The 22,499-nt window shown below is 33.5% G+C and overlaps 1 protein-coding gene across 4 annotated transcripts in view; it reads left to right on the top strand.

The window, feature by feature from the left end:
• Positions 1-22,499, top strand: part of LOC118196796 (putative inorganic phosphate cotransporter) — a 133,972-nt gene that overhangs the window by 94,923 nt on the left and 16,550 nt on the right. For all 4 annotated transcript variants that reach the window (XM_085820501.1, XM_085820502.1, XM_085820503.1 and 1 more), the window contains 2 exons: positions 12,342-12,472; positions 16,217-16,366. In XM_085820501.1, coding sequence (XP_085676627.1) covers positions 12,342-12,472; positions 16,217-16,366 — 281 coding nt within the window. The remainder of the gene's footprint in view (positions 1-12,341; positions 12,473-16,216; positions 16,367-22,499) is intronic.

The following is a 22,499-nucleotide window of genomic DNA, read 5'->3' as shown; positions in this document are numbered from 1 at the left end:
TGCGATTAGAGGAAAAATTCTGATAGGACGGATCATCGGACTAAACGGATGGCGTGTAGTGATCCTTACCGTGCTTCACGTGAACTTTGATGTAGCATACTGAGCACAAGAAGTCCAGATTTACGCAAAGCATCAGAAAGCTTTTACACATTACTTGGCTGCGCGGCAGATGGTCAGCGACCCATGTGTTCCATTGATAACCAAAGGTTATCATGATGTACGTGCTTATGGCTTATTATTTCGTATTCATTCGTGTATGTAGATAAGACAGGCCAGAATCGAGAACTATCCTCCTCAGCCATGATTTTTCGCTTATGTCTCTGTCTTCTTCTGTCCAGAAGCAGTGACATTAGTAGGTTAGTCTGGAGACACTGTCTACCTTGAATAATGATGCTAGAAGACATAATATATTTTTAAATGTACCCTTGAAGTCTTCCTTCCTGATGTACTGACAACTCAATGAAGTTTTGATTTACTAGAGAAATCAGTGATATATCCATTTTTTGAAGGCCCTCTAAGAGCCCCTTTAAGGGTCCAACGCATGTCTACCTTGCTGTTTGGATAATTTACGAAAACTTGATGTGGTCCCATGACCACCGCATTTCTAAGCTTGTCTCATACAGAGCATGTCTGAGATATCATTGACTGGCTATTGCAGAAGGAAGAACCAGCTACCAATCTTAATGCTTTATGTTTCCCAATGTTTGCATCATGGCGAATTATTGAATGTTTAATAATTTCAGATTATGTTTAATGGCCTCATTGGATACATGCGGAACGTGTGATTGCGTGAACTTCCGTGTACGGTGATCATATTTCACACTAAATAAACATAGATTATTTGAATATTTTGTTACGTTTTTTATCATTTGCATATGATTGGAATGCTTATTTATCCTGCGAATTTCAAATTTCTGCAGTATTTCTTTTTTGATGTCCCAATTTCAGTGTTAAACAGTTTCCCTAGGGTCATGCAGAAGTAATATGATTCAAAATACTTATATTCTTGAATATAAGTTATAAGAAATGAAAACAAAAGTAATCGATTTCTAAAATCTGTGACAAAAATAGGTTTACATATTTCTAGCAGATTAATCAAGGACTCAGAGGCACACATTTCGACTTGAATTTCTTAAAGATAGCTTCAGGTCGTCGGTTTTTCGTAAATATCATAGATAAGACTTTATTCATAACATTGCCGCGACAGAAGAAATGCGCTGGTGTCAGATATCATAGCCATGACTGACCTTCATCATCTGATCCTTCGCATGTAAAAAAAAATATCTTATACGTGCTGTAGCAATGACCCTGACGAAACGCCTCAGAAACTCTGAACACTTTCTCTGAGGTTATCGTTAATATCTTACTTTCCCTCGGAAATTATTTTTTTCAAGAGTCAAAATTCAGCGGAGCGACAATCATTTGCGCCAGTTTCATAAATAAACTTTCATTAGTTGTTCCCTTCTATGGACGGTGGAAAAGGAGAATATAGAAAAAGAAGACAGGAAAAAAAATTGTTATTTCTTTGAAGTGATGTGGAAAGGTATTCAAACTGAAGCATAGATATTTGGCACCAGTATTAGTGCCAAATGTTTTGTGTATATATATATCTCGAAATAACAAATTATAGTAATAATGACAAAAAATTAAAACAAAAATTTTTAATTAAAAATTGAAAATATTATTCTGCTAACGATTTCTTTTTCGACATAAATGCTGTAGTATGATGTTAAACATATACATAAGGAACTCACAGATATTGCATACTAATATTTTGTAAATGGAGGTTTTTCTGGTCATTTTTGTAATCCTATCTGTTTGGTAGTCATATCGCTTTAAACATAGTATAACTGCTTCTGCGATACCCGACAGAATTGCTCAATCATACCTAATAATGCTTTATATCCGATTAAAGGCTTAAATTTCAGGGAAGCATGTCCTATCGATTGTCTCATTTCCAATAAGAAAGGTCGTCCAAATTCAAATCCTGAATTCTACTGGAAACAAATATGTATGAATATACTCAACTAGAAATAAAAACCAGTAAAAGACTTATATGTATATATATAAAATATGCAAATCAAAATTACAACTTGCAAAGCCTCTTCAATGCAAATTTTTAATTTGGGTAATTCTCTGTGGTAATAACTTTCTCGAAACTGCGTCATATCTGAAAACTAATTCTGCATTATGTTGTCTTAAATGATCTGCATTGCCAATACGTTTTACCAATGAGATGAACGAAGCATTTTACTGTAAAATACCGTTTCAACCCGACTATCCTCCTTTTTCTCTGCCTACGCTTGCTAGCTAAAAGATGTATCTTGCTTGGCTGCTTTTGTTAAAAATGTAATGCGCCATAATCAAAATTGTGGGACGCAGATTGGCCTCAGTGGAAATTGCAACAAGTAATAAAGATAGATTTGGAATGTCAAGTGACTTTGTGTTTCTTCAAAAGTTCCTGGCATCTTCTACTACGTAATTGATATTTTCAGTGATCTTCTAATCCTTCATCTACTCGCGATTGCAAAATAATGTCTTTCCTTAGTCAAGCACTCATTTCTCATCAATTTACAACAAGGAATTAAATCGTATCATCACAGTTTTATCCACTCGCGACTGCAAAATAATGTCTTCCCTAGTCAAGCACTCATCTGTCATCAATTTACTGTAAGGAACTAAATTATATCATCACACACACACACACATATACAGGGTGTTTCATAGATCATGGGACAAACTTGGAGGGGTGGTGGAGCATACTAAAACATGCATTTTTTATATGAATGTAGGGTCTAAAGTGACGGGTTAAGGCAGGAACGCAAAAAAATCGACACGAGAGGAAAATGTGCTTATGTACAAAATAAACGCAACAAAGTGCTTCTTTGTAGAAAAACAGTATTCACAATAAATGTTCAAAATTGTGACCACCAGCAGTAATACATGCTTGGTAACGTCGCAGAAGGGATTGACGAACATTTTGAAAAACGACAGGCATTTCGCGCACGCTTGCAACCGTACTGAATAGTCGTGCAACGAGGTCCTCCAGTGAGTCAAAGGGAGTCTCCTAAATGATGCTCTTCAGATGGCCCCATAAAAAAATTCCAGCTGGATAAATCTGGCGAACGGGGTGGCCATCGAACGGGTCCACCACGGCCAATCCATCGGCCCAGAAATGTCCTGTCCAAGTAATTGCGGACCTGCACGTGGTTATGGGCTTGCACCATCATGCTGGAACCACATGCGATCACGAACGACAGCCGGAACATCCTGCAGCAATTCCGGTAGCATCTCTTGCAGAAAAATATGATAACATAAGCCATTTTGTACGTGCAAGTAAGCGGTATGGGCCTGTGAGGTTGTCGTTAACAATACCCGCCCACACATTCACGGAGAAGCAGGTTTGGAATGCTTGTGGACGTGTGCCGTGTGGATTATGAGTTGCCCACACGTCCTATGAGAACGTTGCCTCGTCCGTTAATAGCATATCCGATGGGAAATCTGCCTGCGCCACACACTGCTGCAAGAACTAATGATAAAATTGAACTCGAAGAGGCTTAGACTCTCTACAAAAGGTATGGGTGCAAATTATTTTCATGCAATACTCTCCAAACGGTGGAATGACTCAGCTGCAGGCGACGTGCAATAGCTCTTGTACTTGTCTGAGATGATTCATGTACAATGTTCAAGATAGATTCTTCAATGCGAGGTTTTCTTGCACTTCTTCTTCCACTCCTAGTGTCAGAGGCGGCTTCAAATGACCCGTTTTCCCGCAGAGACCGATTCAACCTCTCGAACATTGTGTGCTTCGGCATGCGCCTGTTCCGAAACCGCTCCTGGTACAACTGTAGCGCAGCTCTGCCGTTCCTATTAGCAGCACCATACATGAGATGCATGTCAGATTTTTCCCTGTGCGTAAACTCACCCATCACGCTCCACATCAGAATTATGAATGATCCTCTGATGCATCGGATCGTGGTTTGTCCGACTCACTACCGCCCTTTACCGCTGCATTTCCGGTCAGTCACAGCTGTAGTTCCTATTACTATTAGTGTTCCATTTTTTGAACATTTATTGTGAATACTGTATTGCTGCAAAGAAGCACTTTGCGTTTATTTTGTACATAAGCACATTTTCCTCTCGTGTCGGTTTTTTTGCGTTCCTGCCTTAACCCGTCACTTTAGACCCTACATTCCTATACAAAAACTGCATGTTTTAGTACGCTTCACCACCCCTCTAAGTTTGTCCCATGATCTAAGAAACATTCTGTATATATATATGTGTGTGTCTGTGTGTAAGATATAACAAAACACAATAGCTGCTTTAAGAATAATTGGCGACTTCAAAATTAACTATTCTAAATTTGATCTTCTCCCCCCTAAGTTCATCCTTTTTCCCAAATTCAAGATCTTTCCAAATTAAATAACATTGCTTGAAAAAGGTACCTAAAATCAAAATTGACCAATCGCGGCTTGGCATCTACGACGTATAAATACTGAGTCACGAGCAATTACGCTTCTTTTTTGTTTCCTAGCTTGCACCTTGTCAACAACTCCACGTTGCTCAAGGTGCTATCATATCTAGCGATTCGCGCTGCTAGGCGGGACATTTCCCAGAAACGAGATTCTGTTAGCACTGTTTTAAACGGGAGGTTTCCGAGAAATGTTTCGTCTATCCGATGAAGGGGTGTCCCGGCTATGAGGAACAATTTTAAACTTTTTCGAAAATGTTGCGTTCTCAACTGTGATCCCTCCTAGAGATCAATCAATCAGACGAAAGTTCTGCTTCTGAAGAATCAAGGGTAATTTTCAATATGGCGATGGCAGCAACTGAGAGATCTTGAAAGGTGGCAATAGAAGCTGATTTAATTGAAGGAATACGGAAAAAGCCGTATATAGTAATACTGCGTTGAACTATTTCGTGGAGCTACAGCTCCTGGTAACTTTTTAGCAAGCGCGCTGCATTGTTTCTACCTATTATATATATATATATATATATATATATATATATATATAATGTTGTATGATCTTAAATTCATTTAGTGCGAAAACAAGTTACTACTACTTGCGCAATTGCTGCAAAGTTAGTTAATAATAATTTATTTCCTAAAAATATTGATTAATTGATTATATTATCTCCTTAAGTTTAATTAAAGTAGAATTATTTTAAAAGAGTGAATCCATACTGGTAAGTTATATTTTGAAAGATGTTTTGAAGTAACTTGAAAGTAAAATGTTAATAATGTTTTAACGGGGACTGGAATTAAATCATCATGAAGAACAAAATTTCAATTGTAAAAGGAAAAATTAAATTAAAAACATGTAATCATTGTCATTGATCGGAAATTAGTTGACTTTTCGAGGTGAACAAACCAACTCCCGTTCAATGAACAATAATTGATAAAAATACGTAAATACGAAGGTGTTTTGTCTTTACTCGAGTTATAAGGTAAAGCCAAACCGGCAATTCTAGTCAAGCCAAATATTTCCGCGAATAGAAGGGATTACGAACCAATGCTGACACTCAAAGAACTTATTATTATGAACCATTTTAGCCAATTCCATTTGGAGTAAAAAGCAATTTCTGTAGAGAAATCCAAAAAAAAACTCGAGTAACCGTCCCCGACACCCTCATGTTTATGCATTTGAGTTCTATATTATTTGCAAGAATTAAACATTGGAAATTGTCATTATTAAATAGAATTCAAAGTAAAGTTGAAATAAACATAGAAGATTACAAAATAAGATAAATAATGCAAACTTTGTAAAAACTAATCAAAAATAATATAAAAAATATAATAAGAACAGTGAATGTACATGAAGATATAAAGGCCAGAAAAGGTATTAAGTAACTTACATCTTACATTCTTTCTAGTGGGGAGTTGGCAAAGTGTTCTCTTCGTGTCCGAAAATTCTTAGCGGCAGTGGGGGCTTTGAATAAAATCAGTCGGTAAGACTTGGGTGAAGTAATTTATGGTAGTGGGTGGGACTCGGAATTCTTGAGGGATGTATTATGTGGAGTTCTTATTTGAGTGAAACTGTCTGTTAAGATTTTTTTGAAAATAATAGTGAATGGAAATTAATTAATTTCTGGCTAATTGTCGTGTCGCTATGATTAAGAATTTAAGAAAGGAAAAAAGGAATTTTCACTGTCCAAGAGCTATTAGACAGATTAAAGTCATGAAATAGGCCCATTTTTTAGTAACAGCACAGTAACAGCATAAGTCTGAAGACAATTAGCTTTTTACAATATATACAACTGAGTCATTACACTATATACAAATTCTTCAACTGATAGTCATACAACTTATACCGCCTTCTCAGGTTTAGGAACAAATTATCATATCCCTATCAGTTAAATGATTTAGAGTGAGTATTTAACGCCTGCTCTTTTAAGGCAATGGTCGCGGAAATATTTGGCTTGACTAAAATTGCCGGTTTGGCTTTACCTTATAACTCGAGTAAAGACAAAACACCTTCGTATTTACGTATTCTTATTAATTATTGTTCATTGAACGGGAGTTGGTTTGTTCCCCTTGAAAAGTCAACTAATTTCCGATCAATGACAATGATTACATGTTTTTAATTTAATTTTTTCTTTTACAACTGAAATTTTGTTCTTCATGATGATTTAATTCCAGTCCCCGTTAAAACCTTATTAACATTTTACTTTCAAGTTACTTCAAAACATCTTTCAAAATATAACTTACCATTATGGATTCACTCTTTTAAAATAATTCTACTTTAATTAAACTTAAGGAGATAATATAATCAATTAATCAATATTGTTTAGGAAATAAATTATTATATATATATATATATATATATATATATATATATATATACTTCTGCTTTGTAGTAATATAACTATCTAAGTCGTTTTTAAAATGTTTATATAATCATTAAATTTATAATCGTGGAAATTTCAGAGTAGAAAGTATTTTATAACGAGCTTGGTGATGACGTGCTATTTTTGATGATTTGTTTACAAATTATTCGTCGCCAAATTTGTCGTATTTCGTGCTCATCTTGTGAAAAGAAATGTTATTGTTATATAATAGAAATTTTTTAATTAAATTTAAATCGAATAATATTTTTTAAATCTGTTTTCTTATGCGCGACTTTACTTTTCTGCTAATTACTTTCACTACTTTTAACTTGAAATTGCATAATCAGCAATTATGTATATTTATTAAAACAAAGATTATATAACAATGAGAATACATATTAAATTTGTATGCTGTTATCTTCATATTATTAACGGAATGCTTTTTAGATTAGAAACACATTAAGATGTATATTTTTATTATGAATGCTACATACTGAAACATTGGAAATTTATGGATTTATTATTATGAATGATGAAAAACATTTGTATATGTATTCATTAATATAAATCTTATTTATTACATTAATACTAATAAACATACATCAACAACTTCTAAACCATCGCATCTCTCTCTCTCTATGAGTATGTAAATATATGACTTATTAGATGTGTGTGAACAAAAAAATGAACATTGTCAAAAAGTTTATTTGAAGTTACTTCTAATTCATGTAACGATCATGTAACTGGCAGCAACTGTAGTCATCAGTTCTTTGCACAATATCATGGATATGGAATACATACCTGAAAAATAATTGAAGTACATTTTGTGCATTAGGACAATTTAAACAAAAACAAAAACAAAAACTGAACAAGTAGCCTTTACGAAATATTTAACATTTTGAGGATAAAATAAATATTTTTCACTCATCACAAAATCTATATAAATGACATTATATTACGCACATAAAAGTTATTAAATAAATATATGGATACAAAAATATTGTTTTCAATATTAAAATCAGAAATAATGACAAATCACTGAATGTACGACGTAAAAGTATTTACAAAAATATATACAACAGATTATTACAACAGTCAGAGTAAAAAAAATATACAATTTAAAAGTAACAATTAATGTAATAAATGCATGTCATTTTGCCAAAGTATTGAACCAACAGTATTAAAATAGTTATAAAATATATTTTATATGTACACGGAAATTGAAAGCAAACGTCTCTTTCGCCAATCTTTCAAGTCTGTTTACTAAGTGAAGACGGTTAACCTGGTTTCGTGGTACGCAGTTTCGAGAAATGTTTCTTTTGACGTCGTGTTTCCGGCAACAAATAGCGTATGTGATAGTGGTTTTATGCTTTCCTGCCTGCCTGAAATGACATCGTCCTTTTAAAACCAGTATACATAAAAATTTATTGTAACAATGGCTGATAATTTGTCTGCCAAAGTATTTTACATGCATAAAAATAAACATATTGATTTGCCGAAATTGGTTTTGTTAAGTCTTCTTCATGCCTTTGCCTACGCCTTAAAATACCACAAACAGTTAAAAATATATAGCAAGATTTGGCGATACAGCCGCTATTTGGCAAATTTCAAAATTCAGTTTTGAAAAATCTGGGAAGTAACCTACTTGATCAATTTTTGAAACAAATGTATAAAATGATGAATGAAGATGTGACAAGCAAAAACTGTATATTTCGGCTGTCAAAATCCAGTAACTTAAAATGATAAATTAAATGGAGCGGTAAGAGTTTAGCCTTTAAAAAAATTAGGTCAGAATGCAAGACATACTGGAAATGATTTTACTGCTGAAAGATGTATCGTACTGTAATTATTTTAACGCGATACGGATAGTGCACACTTAAAGCGATAATAAATACGCTGGCTACGAACTGAATATACAACACTGGTGAGGTAAACGGAAAAATATTAAAATACTAATCTGTTTTACGCTATTTTGCAATTAACAGACTATTTGGAATTTCAAGAACCGGTGATGCAAAACGTTCTGCGGCCAAGCGGTAAAACCACTGATGATAGGTAACTGACTTCAAATCAAGGCAATCAGATTGGTTATGGGGAAGTTTTCGTGATTTTCACCCCATGAGCAGAAGGAGTTTTTTTCTTCCATTGCTGGGCTTTCCTAATAATAAAAATCTAATGTGTACACCACATGACTTCCTTGTACGGAATATTAAATTATGCACATTTTTTCTTGCTTTTCATTTCAAATTATTGGATTGAATTAACTCTACTTCGCCGACAGCGCATAAACCACAATAGAATAAAGCATTCTTAAAAATTCACTCTAGTATTTGTTTACCATAGCGACACTCTGGCGCTAGATTCACTTAACAGTATTATATTTCGTTCATATTATAAATCATTATGCGCAAAATTTATATCATTTAAAGAATAGAATTATCTAATCGTTGCCACATGTTTTATTCAAATACTATAATAAAGCTAGAATGATGTATAAAAGAAATTAAGCAAACTAAACAAAAAGGAACAGTTTTTCACAGACGATTGAGTATTTTTCATTCAATTAATTCAGTTCTCACTTCGCGAGAAGGCAAAAATACATAAAAACTCAAAATATCTATATTAAAAATTACGAAGTAAATTTTAAACACTTATTTCCTCGAAAAAATTCCAGAAAAGATTAAGCATGATTTAATTGGCAATAATAAATGAAGGCGTTACCTTTGTTGTTGCGAAGCTAAGTTTCTCTAGATTGGCAACAAATCCACTAGTCTACTGTATCAAATGTAAACAATCAATGGCCGCCATATAAAAAAGGCTTAGATAATTCTAAAAATATTGCATACAAATTTACTGAACGCATAAAATCCTTAATAGGAAGATTAAACACAACATAAATCAATCATTTTTAAAGCAAAAAATGTACAATTTACAAACATATAAGAGTAAAGAAACTGAGATCACTGATCCGTGTAATAGAGTGGATATATATATAAATATATTTATATACATTTGGCGCGGCCGATTGCAACCAAAGTACGAGGTGCACATCTACATGTTATAGCAGTCCTATATACAAAATTTCAACGTCCTGAGGCTACTCGTTTTTGAGTTATGCGAGATACGTACGTACATACGTTCGTACAGACGCCACGAAAAATTCTCTTCAAAATTCATCTTAAAGCAGTTTTATAATTTTTTTGGAGGAAAAGAGTCTTTTATTCTGTCCTTACATACAGATATCACGCAAAAACATCGTTAAATTGCATTCGATAGCGGTCAAAATGGATATTTTCGTTGAAACATGCTGCCTGAAACTTTTCGCGATTACAATAATTCCTTTTTACTTCGTACAAGGAAGTAAAAATGCTACAAATTTTTCACTTGCCTAAATACATTGCAAGCTAGATTTATTTATTTATTCGTTACTTTTTTTATTTTTTGGTCACTAGCCAACATTCTACCCTTTTTACTTCCTTGTACGAAGTAAAAGGAAGTATTGTAATCGTTCGCGTATCATATTTCAACGAAAATATTCGTTTTGACCGCTATCGAATGCGATTTAACGATGTTTTTGCGAAACATCTGTACGTAAGGACAGAATAAAGAACTCTTTTCTCACCAAAAAAATTATAAAACTGATTTAAAATTAATTCCGAAGAGATTTATTTGTGGCATCTGTACGTATGTACGTATCTCGCATAACTCAAAAACGAGTAGCCTCAGAACATTGAAATTTTGTATATAGGACTGCTATAACATGTAGATGTGCACCTCCCATTTTGGTTGCAATCGGGCGCACCAAAAGTATATAAATATGTGTATATATATATCCAATCTGTTACTCGGCTCAGTGAGCTCAGTTTCTTTATTCTTATATGATTGTAAATTGTGCATTTTGTGCTTTAAAAATGATTGAATTATATTCTTCATATCTTCCGGTTAAGGATTTTATGCTTTTAGTTAACCTGCATGTAATAATTGTGGAATTATCAACAATTTAAAAGTTTTTTAAGTGCGGCTAAGCCTAATTTCTGTTTAGCATGGCAGCTATACGTGTTTACATTTGAAACTTCGTGCAGAATAGTGCATTTGTTGCGAATCTAGAGAAACTAAGCTACGCCACAACAAAGATAACGCCTTCTTTTATTATTGCGAATTAAATTATGCTTAATTCATTCTGGAATTATCATTTAAGTTATTAGCTTGTTTTTGCGTAGAAACTGTAATTTAATTGTGAAAATTGCTTTTTAATTTTTAACTATACTTGGTGTTTTATGTTTTTCTATATCTTTTAATTTTTAATGAAAATATTTTGAATTTTTATGTATTTTTGCCTTGCCACGAAGTGAGAACTGAATTAATTAGCGCATGCGAATTAGTTAAGCTGCGCTGAATTGTCTGTGAAAAACTGTTTCTTTTTTATTTGTTTAATTTCTTTTATACATCGTTTTAGATTTATTGGATTTATTGTAGTATTTGAATGGAACATGGGATAATTCTTCAGATGCTATAATTTTTGTGCATTCTGAGTTATAAAATGAATAAGATGTAACGCTGTTAAATGAACCCAGCGTCGAAGTGTCGCTATGGTAAATAAATATAGTGAACTTTGGTGGTAAATAAATATAATACACTAAAGAGTGCATTTATTTTATTGTGATTTGTGAGTTATCGACGAAGTAGATTCAATTCAAAATTCGTTAACTTTTAATTCAATATGTTTAAATGAAATGCAGGAAAATTGCCTATAATTTAATATTCCGTACAAGGAAGCCATGTGGAGTACACATCAGATTTTTTCTTTGTAATCCCGTGGTCTATAACTGAGGCTTCCCTCCCTAGATTTGACAAATTATTTGTGAATCTGGTTCTGCAGCCTATTTTATATAATGTGCATCATTACGCTATATTACTTTAAATACGTTTTGAGACGCAATTATGTTATTTTAGAAGCCCTTCGTCTGGACACATTTATATAACATACGATTTAGAAATACATGCAATTACACAAACGGACAGAAAATACTGAGTTTTTATTCAAAGCATGCTTTGTGATATTACTGTAAATACAAGTATTTACAGTGAAGTAAATGATAGATTTTTGTTTTAATGTACTGATATTTTTAATATCATAAAACATCTTCTATATAAATTGTTTGTTTTATTAATGGTTTCTTCTGAGCTTCTAAAAATTATCTTCTGCATATTATATATGGTAAAGCAGGATATATCGTAAAGCAGGATTAGCAGATTGTAATTTAATGTACAAGATAAATTGTTTTGGAATTTTTTAGTGCAAATTGAATACTTATGGTCTTCAGAAACACTTTCTGCGCCAAAGAAAACCAATAGCATCATATATTCCAGATATATAGCTATTTTAGTTCTTCCCTTGAAAATTACGGCTGGAAATGCAAACATTATATATTTATATATCTGAATAAGGATTATAAAATAATGACGCATGAACAAACACTGATTTAAAACTACGGCTCTTTTCTTCTCTACAGGCTTGGCTGGTGTGCTTTTGAGCATCTTGTTGGTGTTTCTCTACGTGGAGAGGCCTGCAGATGATCCTGATATATCCGAAAAAGAACTACAATATATTCTGAAGAATCAGGAAAATGATACTTCTTCTAGAGTAAGGATATTATTTGAAATTTACATAAATTGTATTAACCTCGGATATGTTTGTACGGCTCAAATGAAAAAAGTGAAGAGATAGTTTAATAATTATACACCAATTAATAGTAATTAGTTAAAGATTGCAAGGAGAAACGTCATAGTTGTATTAACGACTGAATACCATTCTCGAAAACGTATCTGACTGGGAGGATACCGGTTGGCAGTTGATGGGAGACTCAGATACCATCATTCTACCAAAACGTTAGGTGGTATTGTCTCGCATCTCCGCATATCCAGCATCAGGAGATACTTCAAAATAACATTGTAAGATAATGTAGCTGTTGTGGCTCAGGAAATAATTGCATAATTTACATAATTATTATATTATTTAAGATACCCAAATTACTTTACAGCAGAACATACACCTTTAAACAGTACACATTACAATGCACTTTACAGAAATTTGCAAATGTATATTGCGCGACATCCACAAACAGTTGTAGTAAAGAGAATTAAACTTCTAGGGAAAACTGAGTGAATATTAAATTCTTACTCTAGGCACTTCCTATTACCCCCTCCCAAAAAAAAAGTGGTTAAATAAAGTTTAAAAAAACCACATTACGAGGCAAGGTCAGCTCCGAGGCTGGGAGGATACCGACTGTTATAGAATCAGTCAATTCAGTCGTCAAGTGGAAACATCAGTGTCTGAGGTAGTTCTTTAGAAAAGTACAAGAAATGCTAACAGTAGGGTGATATGCCCAGACTATGGGGAGGATACCGTAGTATCTGCCATTGAAATTTCGTAACAAGAATGTTTTACATGAGAAGCATGTAGCCGAGCGTCATCGTACAAGCAATTGAGGAGCTCTTTATCTTGCACCTTTGATTTTTGCTAGAGATGCGCAAATATTGCAGTATTTAATAGGATCTCTTTAATGAAAGAACTCGATGTGCATCATACCCCTTTCGGAGAAAAAACAGTTTAAAAAACATGTAGCATTTCTTCCGTAGCACAACTAACTGCATGCTGGGTGCCTCCATTGCAGATTCATTGGTTACGTTCCTGGCTCGAAGCATATTTCATCACCTGCTACTCAACTGGAAAGAATCACCGGTCACTCTAATAACGCAACAGTCTCTGTTGCAAAGTTAATTCAGATATTTTTGTGCACTTAGGAGTAATTTTGGCACCTATTACTAACTTACTTTTTAAAATATACCTTCCTCATTCACAACCTTTTACACTGATGACTTATACTGAATTTCTGATACAGGAAACGTATGATCACTTTGTTTTCTACCTTCACACATTTATCCATTAGTGTACTGAAGTTGTGCTTAAAAAGCTGCTCTTGGTGGTGACCATCGAAAACACCGAGGCAAAAAACACTGCGGACGAAAACGCCAAAGAGAAAAGCAAAACCAAAAGGAAAAACATCGTCGCACAAAATGTGGTGAGAGAAAAGAAACCAGAGAAGAAAACATCGTCGTAAAAGTATAGTGGTAAAAAATAAAGCACCTTTCAAATCATCGCATGACAATAATATAGTAGACACGTTCAGGTTTTATAAGTTATTAACTAGCCGGTTTTTGTATTGTCACAGGCAAAAGCAGAAAACGTGCCTTCCAGATGCGCCTCTCAGAAAACCGCGTGATATTGACAAGCTTGTGGTTAGAGATGAATCCTTAAAATAGGGCTCACTTTTGTCGAACGTTCCTTATACGCAGCTGAGAAAGAAGGCTTTCACCTCATGGTTGCTTTCATTAGAAAAAGATGATCTGAAATTTGTCATTATTATTTCAGCCAGTTTTCTTCACATATCGCGAGTAAGTTCTTGCTAAGGCAATTGTTCCGCTGTGAGCAATCAACTTTTATTACTAAACCGTGAGAAAGAACATTACGTTACATAGATACACACATTATTTCAATATGTCAAACACAAAATCATATTTTACATTTGGTAAATATATACTCACAATCTTGCTGCTTCTCCTCCAAGTTACACATTGCTACTTATATAATGCAATTTCCGAATATTTTTAACCAAGTGAAAAGAACAGAGCAAAGTTATCCAATATGGCAGCTTATCAATAGAAAGGTTTCGGTTTAAGTTCCGAGTTAGTTACGTCATCGTCGTTATGTTAAAGTCATATGCTAAGATTAATCTAGAAATGACGCAGCCTAGAAAAAGTGTTTGTTGTTTTTAGACTAGAAACGGCAAGTACCCAAATTACTATCAAAGAAACTATTCTTAATTTAAATTTTAATTCATATACGCATATTTTTTATTTTACATATACTCGTATAACTTTTTTATTAGAATAAATATATAATATTATAATATATTCTTTAAAATTTTCATTTTTTAATATCAGGAAGATTTTATTACAATTTATTCACATATTATCAATGATTATAAACTGTAAATTTTAACATATTTAATTGCAGTAATGATTTTAAAGAAATTTTTAAATAAAATTAGATCAAGGCTAGGTTCGCTTTAATAACGGATTGTCTGTTCCACATGCTCGCAAAGCACACTTTTAAATCCTCATCATTTTTGGCTTCATTTGAAGGTTTCTCATCTAAGTAAATTTACAATCATTTAAGATACTTTATACTGTCAAAAGTCTTGAATATGTAGCGATTCTATCATATAACACGACTAATTTTTTTAATTCATGTAGTCTGTTCAAGCTCAATATAATATTCGGTATTTAAGTAATCATTACTAACCAAAATGTTTTATCATAAGGATTTAATCCTTAAAGATAGTTTTGAAATCGTGACTTCTAACACTTTTCATCATTGTGATTTAACATACAGTAGTCAAATTAAAGTAGCATTAAAATTTCACATCTGGAAACAACAAACATGATGTTAGAAAAAAAGGAAGTTATTGAATCATTCATAACTAATCATTCTAAATATTTGTAATTATAATTGTTTATTTATTTATTTATTTATTTTGCTTCAGTTGGAGCTAGCTTGTCAGGAATAAAACATATAACAAAATAAGAATGAAGTGAAATCAGCGTAGAACTGAACTTTCCTTAACTTTAAATTTTAGGTTGAATATACTTTTCTGAAACTCTTCTCTGATAAGACACCTTTGATCATCGATGGAATCATATTTTGATTTAAGGTTCTGATTTCTGATTCTACTTTATATTTTTAAATATGTATTAGAAATAGTGAAGCCGTCGAAAGTCCGTGAAACATGAGAAGGATAATATCTTGATCGTGAACCCAAAATATTCCTGCCCCTTTGTGAACATGTTCCCCTCACAGTACATTACCATACTGATGATTGTATATACACACTTCTGACGAAGGGTGGGCTTTAAAGGTTGCCGAAGTTAAGAGATTATTTATTATTCATTTCAGTTGCTAAGATTCTATTTTTTTAAACTGTAAGCGGGCTTTTTTTCTAAATGCATACAATCCTTTCAACTGAAATCAAACTGAATTTTAACCAGTTATTTCGTTTCCAGTACAATTCTCGCATCTATTAGCAATTTTATTAGATACACTTTGTGTTGTTTGTTTGCAAAAGAAAATACAAGGCATTCTATGCTATAATCGTTCATTTACACTATAAGAAGCGCTGCAAAGCTTTTGTTAAAATTTACTTTTATTTCACTTCTTTTAATCTTAATATTTAATCATTGAATTTGTGATCGTATATAAACTAAAAAGCACTTAATGTTTTACTCCTAGATAAATAAAATTCCCTTTCATTGTTTTATACTTTTCCAGCCACCATCCATTCCATGGAAATCTCTGGTGACGTCCATTCCTACTTATGCTCTGACTGTTGCTTTATTCGGTCAGTACTGGATGGCATTCTACTTCTTATCCGTTCACCCCACCTATATGGGAACCATTCTGCATATTCCGATTAAACAAGTAAGCTACTTCTGTAATGAATACTGTAATGAATTATTAAGTAAATTTGATTAAAGTTATTAAATTAAATTTGATTAAAATATTCCTTTTATTATTAAATTCTTTTTAAAGTATGTTAATTATTTATTATAAATAAAAACAACGTGCAAATATTTGTAAAATTCAGCCTGTATAATGCTTGTCTGAGCAGTTGATTCACTCACAAGCTTCCAACCTTCATGCCCAGATCTCAGCAAAACCCTGAGCTCGTATCATATTTTAATGTTAAAATGATTCCAGGTACTTTGATATTTTGACATTTGTGTTTTTATCTAGCATTCCGCTGTTTATTAAATAGCCCTTATTCTAAATATCTCAACTAATTCTTAAAAGAGAATGAGGACAGTCTAGAAGTTCCTAATTTGAGCTTTGAAAAGGAAAGTTAATCATTTTGACCATTCAATCGTTCACAGTAGCATTTGGCTAGAAGAAAGCAGATTAAAAAGTTAAGCTGGCTACATAATCATGGCCTGTGATAAAGTCGCTGAAAATCAACTAGAAGCTAAGCTGGATTTAGAGTATTGCAACAGACAGATTCCATATGACATTGCAGTAAAAGTGCGGTTAAAATGCTGCCAGAAATAAAGGTACCGGAAGAAAGGTTCAACTTGCTTTGCAATAACGGAAGTAACAGCATCTTCTAACATCACGGAAGCATGGTCGTCCCCAGCAGACAGGGAAAAGGAAACGTCCAAATTCTAATGAGGCTAGCACAGCAGGCGCATCTGATGGAGTTGTTGATGTTAAGACCAGAGGCGGATTTACAATCGCCGCCTGTGCTACATTTCTTACAAAACTAAAAATAAGTAATAAAATAAGGAATACGAAAGTTCTTTAAACGCTTATTAGAATCACATAATGCGACAAAAACTTCGTTCCAACAGAATATAAAAACTCAAATATTAGCATACGTATCTGCATATTTTGGATTTTCAAATAAATAAAAATCATCTTTCCTTTCGCTCGAATTACACTTCATCAGAATTCATTCTCAAAGAAACTTTTAATCACATTGTCAAATAAAATAAAATTCGCAGTGTTTGTTTCAATTGATAAAAATGCTAAATCGTTTAGTCTGCTTTCGGACATACTTCAGTGAAAGTATGCTTTAATTCGTTTCAAGTATGAGAACCAACGGTCCCCAAAACAATTGCTTACTACCATTAATTTGTAAATTCTTAAAACTATGTCGATATTAGGAAACAATATCAAGCAGATTCCAATCCTAAATCTAGTTGCATATATTGTTGATACAATAGAGTCCCGCAAACTCGAAATAATGTAGACTGAGAGACTGTCGAGTTTCTGAAAAGTTTAGTTTTACGGAATCAGGGATGGGTTTTTCGGAACTCTTAATATTTAACTCTTTGAGAGCATGATATTATTTTTATAACGTTTTAACTAAAAGGGACTCTAGAAATCGAATATTATGATCCTAGAGACAAATAATATAGGAATTAAAAAAAATCTACTCTTGCTCATTGATTGATCTGTGGATGGTGGTCGCTCTGTGAAACCAGCGCGCATCTAGGACTTTGAAATTTACTGAGGTAGTAGGAGAAAAAAACTTAATTTTTTCCCGTGCGCATTTCCAATAAATGAAGGATTAAGAATTGCATTATATATAAATTGCTTACATTATTTTACAAAGTGAAGCGTTAGAAAAAATGAGAAAAACATTTATGTCATTTTTCTATAGCAATTAAAACATACGAACGTAAGAATTAATGGTACAATGCCAAAACGGCAAAAATTGCAGAAAAATAACACTCAAATCTTTGAACAGAACAGGGAAGACATACGCACGAATAATAGTTATGTATATAATATTTGCTCTGTTAGGCCTAGAGATATCATCTTATAAAAGTTCCTAAAACGTTATCGAGTTATACGGAATGTCGACGTATCGGAAGTCGTATTTACATGCTTTTCCGTCTTCTTGCGTCCTCTTTGAGGGGCAAGAATGTCTTCAATTAGATCATCTGAAATATCCTGTGAACAAACTGTTCATAATTTTAAAGCCTTACTCCTTATTTCTCCAACAGAGAGTCTCCGAAATTTAAAGAGAACGTAGAAAATTTAGGACACTGTCGTACGCGCATTTTCGACAGTCTACTTCCGAGATAATCGATCCACAGTTGCAAGGAATACATTTACTTTGAAATAATTCTTGGCATCGAACAGAACTTCTTCATCATCGATACTTTCTCTTTCTGGTACGCTTTTTGCTTGCAATATAGTTCTGCTTATCAAACAACGTCTTGTCTTCCTCTTCATAGATTGTGAAGTTCTCACAGGGAGATGAAATAAACGAAAGTAAGGATTTACACAGATGGATGACCTATCCAATATCGAGTCTTCCAGTTGTAGGTTTTTACTAACTATATTGATGTGATTCCGAATACAACTAAAAAAAAATCCTAAACGCAGTTTCAAATCCGATTATTTTCTCGATTGCTTCTGCATTCGTGACTGTCTTCTCTGGACTGTAATTTGAGATTGATTTCAGAGTGCTGTGCATATCTTTCCAAGACTTTAATACACGTTTGAGCATGTTGTGGATGGCAGACTCTTTGATGTTATTTGTACATCATTCTTATTCGGTGTCTCCCAATGCATTCTGAATGCCGAAAACAAGTCTTAGATTTGCAGAAATGTAAAGTAATTTGTAGATTCATTACAACAAATAACCGCTAAACTTCCAGCTAGATTCAAACAATGGGCTGAAAAGGGTATAAATTCAGCAAATTTGTTTGCATATTTACTTCTTGCTTAGATACAGGTATAGGCTTCTGACATATTCGCAGAATCACCGTACGATAAACGTGTCTGGTTTTTATAGACTCATCTTGAATTCTGAAAAATTAGAATCTGCATTTTGAAAATCGCCATTTAGACAAAATCTATACGTTCTATGAATAAATGGTTGATTCTTCTTCTCCACTTATTCATCATGGTTTTCTGTAACACCTTCATCTTCATTCAAGGCTGAAAGAACACTCGTCTCCTTTAATGTATTCTGTACATTATATTCGATTTCTTCAAATGGTGGTTGCGGAATACTCTTGGTGAAGAAGGAATGAATTTTTACAAGTTCACTCAAATATTTTCTTTTTTCTTCACTGCTTTTCCTCTGACAATTGTTTTGTATTCCCACGCGCCTAAACCCTTTCTACGAGCCGCTATTTGTACGTATTTAGAGCTGTAAGGTAAGAAATTAAAAGCAAGAAATAAACTAAAACATAAACAAAAAAAACTGAAATGAAGATATTTGAGGTAAATAAAAGAAGTTGATAATAAAAAATCTTGAAAGAAACTGTGACAAAACATTGCTTCTAACTGTTATAATATCATCTTAAAGGGCAATAATTTCATGTATTTTAGTAGTAAAAGATTAAGTAAATAAGATTAAGATTTTATGTATTTTAGCAGTAAAAGATGCAAAGTATCTTTCGAATGAACACTTTGTTTATTGTCATTTAAAATAAAAAATACGCAAAGTAAAGGTATTTACAAGTCCGATCTCAAGTAATCAATTAAAACATTGGCTATTATAGCTTGTAGTAAGCACTATTTACATTACAGATCATGTATTTTTGACACTGCACTGTATATGCTTGAACTGCACATGTAGATTCATAACATCGCAACCATTTCAAGTGTCAACACTGGTGCACTGAAAACTGAAGCAAACATCAAAAATGCAACCAGAGTTTTAAATGAAGCTATACGCGTAATCGACGGCAAATTTACGAAACATAAACTTCAATTGCATATTGGAGAAGTCACTGCAGTCCGTAACACACCGCAAAAAATTTTAATAAGATATGGAACCGAAATGTGAAGACAGAGGTCAATAGCTTGAATGGAAAAATTAACACGATGACTCAGAAATATAAGACTGGTATCTGGAATGAAAAATTCGCGAATCTCAATCCGAATAATAATTCACTGTAAACTTGGCAATAACCTAAAACATTCGGAAAGTCTGAACTAGACCGTTTAGAGATTCTCAGAGATTCATTTACACCAATGGGGGGAGAAAGCGAATTCTTCGGCGAGCACCTATTGAAACAGTGTATGCCTAAGGCACTTGCGACTGATAGAAATTCAGAAAACAATATCATTGAATTCGCAGAAACATGGAGTGGCTCTCCTTGTCCGAATAAAATTGCAGTGTTGGTATTACTTTATGAAGTCAAGAATATCATCAAAATATTCAGTTCGAGTAAAGCACCGGGGATAGATGCTATTAACAGCAAAATGCTCAGCAACTTTGCCTGACAGAATAATCCATAAAGTGACAAGCATTTTCAATGCATGATTTCAGCGTTCGTATTTTCCTTATATTTCTAATTCAGAAGCCTGGCAAGCCGCAAAAACTTCCAGCAAGCTACACATTGAAAAGTCTTCTTTCATCCCTCAGTAAAATTCTTGAAAGACTCGTTTACAGCCAGATTAAAGAGAAATTCAGAAAATCGCCGGTCATGGCTGTAGAAAAGGTCTCTCGACCGCATCGCAGATCGTAAGAATTGCGGAATTTATTTTTTTTGCTATGCGCAACGTGTTGAGCACATCGATCCTGATGCTAGACGTGGTCAAAATCTTTGACCGCGTGTTTCAAACAGGTATCCTCTTCAAGTTTATCCACATGGAGTTTTCACGTAAAATCATCCCTAAGAACAATTCATTTCTTAGCAAGCTGACATAATTTCAGGTACCTAAATTATCTGCGCTGGGTTCCCTAGGGTTCTATTTTAAGCCCGATATTTTATATTATATATGCAATGACATCCCTGACTTCAGGAATGACTACAATGCTTTGCTCCTCTACTAAGCAGACGTCACAGCGATCATAGTTAAATCCCTACTGCCTGATTATATGATAGCTAAGGTTCAGGAAAAAATCTTGGAAATTCAGCAGTTGTATGCTAGATTGAACGCCAGCAAAGAGACTGATAAATCGCAAGTACTTTTCTTAAGAAAATGTCGTCACAATGATGAAATCAGGAACAACATCAGTCTCTTCGGACGGCTAGTGCCAAGAGTGAACCAAATCAACTACCTATGCATCACTCTCAACCGGTCTTTTACTTGGTCCACCACATAAACAATAATGCATTTGTACGTTGTAATGCACTTGGTGTCATATTTCGATCTTATCCTATACTCAAAAATCAACTGCTCTCATTAAATAGGAGAAATAAATTACGTTTCTGTCATCAAGCGCATATTTACGTACGCATCGTCCACGTGGGAAAATTTATGTAATCAAATTCAGATTGCTCAGAAGCTAGAGAACAAGATCCTCAGAATTATTACTGAAGTTTCTAACTATACAAGAAACAAAAGAATTCATGCTGACTTGAAGCAATCGCAAATTATCGGATAAGCAAGTTCTTTGGAAACGAATTTTACAATAACCCTGCGGACATTGAAAATGTTCTAGCCTACGAGATTCTCGATGCAGGTAAGGAAATTGAGCTTTGCTGCCTTTTACCTAAACAGTGTAAACTAATTTACTTAGTGAAGTCACCGTTACTTAATTTTTCAAAGTTTTTCGTCAGCCGAGCATAAGGTTGTGTGGCAATCAATCACACTGCTGTAATGACAAACAACATTTAAATTCAGAACCATATTGTACTAAGGTAGTACAAGTAAATTCAAGAACAAATTGTTTAGCTTTATCATACTGGACATAATTTCCACGTAAAATTGATAAGTCGTATCGATATTTTCTGCGCATATTTATGTTTCTTCCTTTAAAAGTTGAATTTCCATTACGGTAGACACGCACGTAATGGTAAGTACGCATGTGACCGCAAAGGATATATATATATATATATATATCCTTTGCGGTCACATGCGTATATATAAGGATATATATATATATATATGCACATCTATGTGTGCATTTATTATTTATATGTGTGTGTTTGTAATGAGTATATAGTGAATAAATTTTAAACAATGCCTTCACATGGAGAAACAAGCTGATCTGCTTCTATTAAAAAATTAACTTTTGTGCTTCTATTAAAAAAATAATTTTTGAATGCAGTTGTTTATGAAATTATATGGCAGATATCTGTAACCC

Source organism: Stegodyphus dumicola, chromosome 7 (genome assembly GCF_044657685.1).
Source record: "Stegodyphus dumicola isolate Sdum_Otavi_A_Nest chromosome 7, ASM4465768v1".
NCBI lineage: Eukaryota > Metazoa > Arthropoda > Arachnida > Araneae > Eresidae > Stegodyphus > Stegodyphus dumicola.
The sequence above is the reverse complement of the archived record's forward strand: the minus strand, read 5'-3'. Positions and strand labels throughout refer to the sequence as shown.